Source organism: Rutidosis leptorrhynchoides, chromosome 2 (genome assembly GCF_046630445.1).
Source record: "Rutidosis leptorrhynchoides isolate AG116_Rl617_1_P2 chromosome 2, CSIRO_AGI_Rlap_v1, whole genome shotgun sequence".
Classification (NCBI taxonomy): Eukaryota; Viridiplantae; Streptophyta; class Magnoliopsida; order Asterales; family Asteraceae; genus Rutidosis; species Rutidosis leptorrhynchoides.
In genome coordinates, this window is record NC_092334.1 from 210028522 (window position 1) to 210036488 (window position 7967).

At 36.6% G+C, this 7967-nt stretch overlaps 1 protein-coding gene across 7 annotated transcripts; it reads left to right on the forward strand.

Annotated features, from left to right (window-relative positions):
* The first annotated feature begins 1747 nt into the window (after window positions 1-1747).
* LOC139891666 (monocopper oxidase-like protein SKU5) lies at window positions 1748-7191 on the forward strand. Of its 7 annotated transcripts, none has more exons than XM_071874654.1 (7): window positions 1748-2551; window positions 3192-3250; window positions 3330-3443; window positions 3625-3704; window positions 3959-4537; window positions 4634-6460; window positions 7021-7191. In XM_071874654.1, the coding sequence occupies exons 3-5, from the start codon at window positions 3364-3366 to the stop codon at window positions 4030-4032; spliced, it is 234 nt and encodes a 77-aa protein (XP_071730755.1). In that variant the 5' UTR covers window positions 1748-2551; window positions 3192-3250; window positions 3330-3363; the 3' UTR covers window positions 4033-4537; window positions 4634-6460; window positions 7021-7191. The 7 variants fall into 7 exon arrangements, with proteins under 7 accessions (XP_071730755.1, XP_071730756.1, XP_071730754.1 ...); XM_071874655.1 differs by lacking the exon at window positions 3192-3250 and having other exon boundaries at window positions 1748-2234; window positions 2461-2551; window positions 3280-3443; XM_071874653.1 differs by having other exon boundaries at window positions 3192-3443.
* The last annotated feature ends 776 nt before the right edge of the window (window positions 7192-7967 follow it).

Consider the following 7967-nt stretch of genomic DNA (forward strand, 5'->3'; position numbering starts at 1 on the left):
AATTGGGTTATCAGCTGGAGAAACGTTATTGTAACTAATTTGGGCAGAGTAACATTAATGCATCCAGCGTTGTTGAATGAATGATCTTGTTCGTGTATTTATAGGTATTATGAGGGAATAGTGACGTGGCACATGTCCTTTTCATGGTTATAACAAACTTTGCTAATCCCGAGGGTTGACGTGGCACCTATCCCTTTCATGGATATAACAAACAGATCCTAACAAACTTTTCTAGATACGTGGGCTGACGTGGCATGCAGCTTGTTTGTGTATTTGCTTCGGAATCATGTGCTTGTTCCAGGATGGTGCACTTGTTCTGGACAGTATGCTTGTTCCGGGATGGTGTGCTTGTTTCGGAACAACGTGCTTGTCCAGGGACCGGACACCTAAGCTGGGAAGACACGGTAGTTTCGAGAGTGTGGCAGATCCTTCTAGATCGTAACAGTTGAATGCCTTGCTCTTTGTTCAGGTAAGAGGGTTTTACCATATGTTTATTTAAAGTGTTTCTTCACGGTAGTGTTATGAATGGGCAAGATTGTAGTTAGTTCATAAGTAACTTTGTAAAGGTTGCCGGATGCTCGACGTTCATAGTTCAGCAGGCCTTTTTATGACGATATGGTTCTTGGCTTCTCAATGCCTTTGCATCCGGCTAGGTGATGTCGGTAGCCTGCACACTTGTCCGGGCCTGATGAGTTTTATGTAGTGTTCTGGCTAGCCTTTGTCCGTTATGATCTTTTTCGGATGTGTACATAAGTAACCTTCTGATCAGGCTACTAAGGTGAGGTCGGGAAGATGTTCTTTACCCGTGATGGTTCACGTCGGGTACACTCTAGCCGGAATGCTACTAATAGTGTGCCTGTCCGAGACGGATCGTTATGCGTATCATCAGCGCGCACCTCCGGAAGTTGGTTCTTAGATCCTGTCCAATTAAGGATAGAATTGTTTTCATAATTATGGTCGATATTATTGGAGGTTAGTTATGGAAGGGATTTACACAATTATTGATGGTTCTAGATTTAGAGTTTGTCTATAAGTATAAACCCTAGACCCCCGTAATTGTCAAGTTTAAAAGGTTAGTCTCCTACGACGGTAACCTACAACCTTTTTGGGGCCATCGATCGATGACCGTCATCGATGGTGGACTTAACTATGTAATTACCCCATCGATATTATTATAACGATCTGGGTTATAGCCGGACTGGAGAATTAATACTAAAATCCTTAAACCCCACTTATTCATAAATTATGGGAATTATTCTTTATGGAAAGTTTATGCATAGTTTATGCATGATCATTATAATAAAGGAGCTAAATCTTATTATATACAGATGTGATGATAATGATAAAAGAACCTAGATCTAATTCATACACGCTCATTTGTGAATAATATTAAGTTTCTTTATTTTCAATGTCTTAATTTAATTATCCAAATAAAAATGAATACACAGATGTAAAATTCTTTTGATTATATTATACCGTTAATTAAATTAATGTATGTATACAAAAGAAATCTTCTTTCTTTTCTTTTCTTTTCTTCTTTCTTTCTTTCTTTATCTTTCTTTCTTTCTTTACCACTTATAAAGCATTTGGGGTGATGCTCACGTGTCACTTTGATAAAGATAACCATGATTAACCACGTGTTAATTCTCTGATTAACCATGATTAATTTGGTTAATTAGATAAAGATAACACGTGTCCCATTAATTATGTGGTTCTCTCTTCAAACCGTTCCCTTTAATCTGCTCAAACCAAACCAAGTTTCTCTCTTCAAAATTTAAAATCACTATATCCCTTTCATCTTCCATGGTCGCTTCATGCCTCAGTATTAGGCAACGCCACTACCACCAATTAATTCGTAACGTTTTTCTCCACAAAACCGTACACATTTTGTATATTAACACCATTTAAATCTGTACATCGTTCTTCAATTTTGATGGGTTTATCTTGATGATTTTGAAATTTGAAGACTGATTTAGGGTTACATCTCTTGATTTCATGATCAATTGCTCGATTTCAAGACTGATTAGATATGCAAGCGTGTTAAATCATTCTTCATATGCAAAACGGAACGGAATACAACCCGTTAGATTGATTTTAATAAAAAAAAATGTGAACGAGATTTATACTCTGGGTGTCGGGCAACAACACGGCTGCGAAACTTAAATCGGACGGGTTCAATCGAAACCAGGATTCAATATCAATCAGCACTCAAATTATCGGTGTTCATTTATAAGGTAGGTGGGTTTCTCATAACTCATATATCTTAGTTTCTGATTTGATACAATAGTTAGAAGGTAAGGGTTTATTTATGAATAATTAGGGACGAGGATGAATCTCTAAGTTTAATGGGATTTTCTATTATGTTTTTTAAGCTTGAATCTTTATATTTGGGTATGTTTAGTATTCATCTTTTGAAGTTTGAATCGTTGGTTCTTTGTTGATTTGCTTAATCTTTTAAAGTTCAAATCTTTAGTTAGTTGGTCTACTTTAATCTATGAAAGAATTCAAGAAGGTCACCAAGATAAGTCTGCAACCATGCTTCCCTCTCCAGGTTAACCATCCATTTATTTAGTTTCTTTTGTATAATGCCAAAAATGGTATTAGGTGTTCAATATTTAATTGCTTTTCCTTGTGTAACTCTACGTTGTAAGGACTTGTATGTATAGATATTTTATCAACAAAATAATTACTAATTCAGATGCTAGCCATATATCCAAATGTATAAGCTTGTGTAATCTTACGTTGTATAGAAAGGATAGCTACAACTAGTGGTTACATAATTCTGTTTAAAACTAGTGTGTGTTTTGGCAAAAGGAACCGTTCGTCTTGGTGATCAATTTGGAAGTGTTTTAAATTTCAGCTACTAAATCATGTCCCATGTGTAACAGACGAATTGCACGTACGCAACGAGTATTTTACGGCATCTTAACCATTTGAATTCTGTAATTGATGGTATTTGATGGTACTTTATTTGGGCTGTGTTAGTTCCTACTTTTGATGATAACGATTATAGCATATTTTTTTCGTTAATCACGATAAGAAAACAGAGTATTGTAGGCGTAAATTTTTATTTTTTCGCCTAAAATCACTTGATTATATTTATTAATCTTTGCTTCCTAATAAAACACCCATTTTCAATCTATGATAACCGACTATATTGAATTCTAATAAACTTGGTATTCATTTTATAGGTTATCAATTAAATATATGCGGTTTATATACAAGATGTTAAGACGATGATGCCGGATGGGTACATAATGTATTTCGATTAATGTACAGGATTAGTGTACACGATGAAGACTGTCTGATGAGTTAAATTCGTATTTTAGGATGAAGACGTCTATGAGGAAGTAGCCCCAGACAATGATGAAGGTGATAAGAATGATCTACTTGCTGTCGTTGAGTATGTCGATGATGCTTGGTGCCAATACCGGAAACAAGAGGTAAGTTTTACAAGTTTATGTTGATATTTCTATTAGAATCTTTTTGTTCATAGATTTTGGTGCATTATTAGTCTTTCAGCCTTCACTAACCTTCATGGCTCTATTCACTCACATTCAATCACAATTGTATTCTATGCAATTAGTAAATTTTTTTACTGGATTTGTATTATTGTTGTTACAGGCAACAAAAAAAAACTATTATTGCCTATGGATATATTTTCATGTCTTGGGACAGCTTGAAAACCTATCAGGAACATGAGTGTGAGTTCTTTGTAAACAACCTAAATTGTGCATTTTTTATGATCTAACTTTTATTGTTGTTTACATGGCAAGTTAGGTGGGTTTATCACCGATTCAGGTTGAAACTGGTCACAAAAGAATTAATGTACAAAATATCTAAATATTATACGAAACTGTATGAATGATACTTGATTCTCAACTTGATCCAATTCTTTAGCCATTTACTTACACCTTATTTTTAAAGTGCAATTATTTGACCAAATCTTGATCTGTAGGCTATTGTATGTTGTTATTTGTCATAAAGATTCAACGTCGCTCTCACCATCAAAAAAGGGCTGCAGCCTCATAGTGTTTTAGTGGATTATAATTCAGAAATTAATCATCAATATTAGAGAACTATTGTAAAATCAGGGGGTATATTGATGTGATTAGTAATATTTGTATTTACCGAAACCACTGTTCTTCAAGGAAATTGCTACGGATTAATGGGAGATGGAGTTGTTGGTAGTGTATTATGATTCAAGAAAGTGATGCGGATGAAACCATATCAGACGTTGATGAACACATATTGAAACTAATAGTAAGTTATTAGCCGTGATGACAAGTGTGGGTAGTCTTCAACATCTGTAGTGGTTATCTAGAGTATATACAACAACCAAATAGTTGTTGAAGTTATTAGTTAGTAGGCCATGATAGAAGGCACAAACGAAGGTTTGTTAAAAAGCATCTGTAATGGCCATTTTCCTGATACGACTCATGTTAAGTAGTAAGGAGTGTTTTCGAGTTAGAATATGTGCCAATTTAGGTATTTCATTCAGTTCGTGCCACTTTAGGGTTCAATTAGGGTTCCCGAGGTTTGTTTTCATTTATTTTATTTTCAACATAGCGAAATGTGTGTATTCATATGGGTTTTTTGAATTTTTCTTCAACAAATTTTCAACGGGCTGCAGGTGGATATGGCGGAATCATTGTTAACAATCGAGATGTTACTGTGGTACCATTTGGAACGTCAAATGGAGACATTACATTGGCTATTGGTGACTGGTTTGTAAGAAGTCATAAGGTTTGATTTAATTTTATATTGTATTTGTTATTGGTAAGTGTTAAAGTGTATTTTAGGTAACTAAATACAGTTGTTGTTTGGAACAGGACCTTAGAAAAAATATTGAAAATGGGGTTAATCTTGGATATCCTGATGGTGTTTTGCTTAATTGGCTAGGTCATTATCGATATGATAGTTCCATTGTTCCGATGGTGTACCGTATCAAGTGATAAACGTTGAGCAAAGTGGGTTATTAATCTTTTATAAGGCTAAATTTAAAATTTTTAAGGATGTTTTTGGATTTCCATTTAAGTTAAACATGGTAACGGGTAATGTGAACCAATGGTCAAAATGAGTTCATGTCAAAATGGGTTCGATGTCAAAAATGAGTCATTTTTAAGTTTAGGTCAAAATGGTCATCTTTATGTTTTGGTCAAAATGGGTTCATGCTAAAATGGGTTTGATGCACATTAAATTGCCAAAATGGTCATCTTCATGTTTTGGTCAAAATGGGTTCGATGTCAACAATGTCGTATTCTGTATTTTATAGGGGAGATGATACTCACACACTAAATTTTGATCCATACACACCTAAGTTACTATTATACCCTTACTTATAATTGTAACACTCGCGTTTTGGGCCTAGCTGAAATGACCCTTTTGACCTTGGGCGTGTTTGTATGTTATTATAATAATTATTTTTTTATAATTATTTGGTTGTTTAGTTGAGATCAGTTTGTGACAAGGGTCACAGAACATGTTCGTTTATTTAATTTGGACTCTGTTAAGGCCTCCCAGCGAGGTACGAAAGATATCAGATAACTGGTAAATACCCGTGTATGATGGGGTATGGGATTTTAACCTCAAATAAGTGTAGTGAACTGCATTTTGTTACCAATTTCTGCATCCCTCTAGAATCTTCACCAAACACCGTACCTTCATCCCTCCCATCTACCAAACCCTAATCCTTAAACATTGATCTTGAGCTCAAATTGGTGTTAGAATCGTGTTTGTTATCGTTTACTGAGTCTATCAAGGTAAGTAACATGTGTTTTTGTGTTCAATTCGTTGTTAAATTCATGGTTTTGTGTGAGTTTTGTAAAAAGCTTGAATTTGTGTCAAAACAAGTGATTTAAGTGTTGTTATGGTCAAATTGTTGTGGGTTTTGAGTCTATAACAAGTAGTGAACAAGTTGTGGTCGATTTTGGTGTTTAAAACGAGCTCTAGATCGAGATATGAGGATTTCATCGTGAAGTCCGTAGCCTTGTTCAGTTTCTGAGAAGGTTAACACAGTCGGCCGACTGTCGGTCGACAGTCGACCGACTGAGGGTTCAACCGACCGATTATTTAGTGAACCGACCGACTGAGATTTACCTTCGGCCGATTGATGTAATACCAAATGAATCGACCGACTGGAAAGGTCAGTCGACCGGTTGTGTCGACAGTCGACCGACTGTCAGTGTCAGTCGACCGACTGAGTGTCCAGGGCAGAATATTTACCAAAGTGCCTTTTTCTAGCTGTTATGCTGCCCGTTTGTATTTTTGTGTTCAGAATGTAAATTTTGAAAGTGCATAAGTGTTAGGTGGACTTTTAGCGGCGCTTTTTGTGACTGATTTATGTACTGTGCTGTTTTGTGTTAACGGATAGAAACTAACTTGATTTGCCTTATGTTCAGGTGATAAGGATAAGGAAGAAGCTCAGTGATAGTTTATCTGAGCTGGTTGCTGGTAATCGGTGAGTGGGATTATCTCTGGGTGTAGTATAGAGTAGCAAGTTGCGCTACTATGTTTATATTGTTGATAGTTGACATGATTAGTAGTTATGTTGTATAGTTGATCGCAGTTAAGGTTGCCATGCTTTTAGTAGTATTAGTTGCCTGTAGTAGTAGTAGTAGTTGACTGGTTGTATGTGCACAAGTTGTTGTTGTTGTTGTTGTTGTTGTTGGAACCTATTGTTGTTAGGTTCAGCTCATAGAGGTCAACCTAGTTGTGGTTGGGTCAAGTTGGCTACTGTTTGTTGAGTATAGTGCTGAATGACGCATCACCTGCGTGTGGATGACTATACTGGGGATTCAGTAGTAAAGACTATCGGTAGATGCTAGACTGATCAGCTAGTGGTCGTGTGCCCGTACAAGCCACCGATCCTCTAGTTGGAGCACAGTTGCTAGTTGTTGTTTGTTGTATGTGGTTGCATATAGCTGTTGATATAGGAGTACAAGTTGGTACTGTATGCTAGACCTTTTGATAGTTCCATTCACTTAGCCTTGTGCTAACCCCTCACCTCCTCCCTTGCAGGTTTTGGATCTTAGTGCTGGTAGGGACGGGAGTCGGGCTGACGATATGTTTGACAAGACGAACTCTGATGTTTTAAGTTTTGTAAATATGTAACTAGTCGTTTAACGTAACACCTGTGGTTTGTAATAAAGTAATTAACTTATGATTTGTGATAATCATGTTTGTAACTAACTAAGGGTATTTATGTAAACTCAGTCTTCCGCTGTGATTTAAAAAAAAATTAAGGTGTTACAACTTGGTATCAGAGCATAGGTTTGGCCGCATGTACATTGTGTTGAATGTCATGTTCCCAAACCTTGTGTTGTGTCAAACATATGTGAGGGGATGGATTAAGTGAATGTAGGGATTATATGCGTTAGTTGATAGGTACTAACATGTTTTCCACTAAGCGTTTGTGTGAGTTGTTGTGGTAGTGCAGATATGGCAGATAATATAGGAAACGCAACTGGTCCGTCAGCCCCCGAAACATTCAGAGCCCCAGATGAAGACGGGTATGTGTCAGAAGAGGATCCGCAGGAACAAATTCTAGATTTAGAAAGTAAGTTTAAGGAAGCACGTGATCGAATAAGGGAATTAGAACAACTCCAGTTAACAGTGAACCCCAGTGGTAGTGTACCGAATCAGATGTTTAGTGGGTATCCGATGCAGTCAAATATTTACCAGCAAACGGGAAGTGCTTTCCAACAACAACAATGGTTACCACCTCAGTGTCACTTTCCTCAACAGTATCATGTGCCACCTCAGTTTAATCAACAGTTCACAAATCAGATGTGGGGTCAGTATCAGATGCCGACGTTTCAACAACCGAAGAAATGTACCTTCAAACAGTTTCTGAATTGTAATCCACCAGAGTACGTAGGAAGTTCTAACCCAACGGTAACCCTTAACTGATTAAGAGAGATAAAAAAAGTTTTTGAGGCATGTCAGTGCGAACCAGAATTACAGGT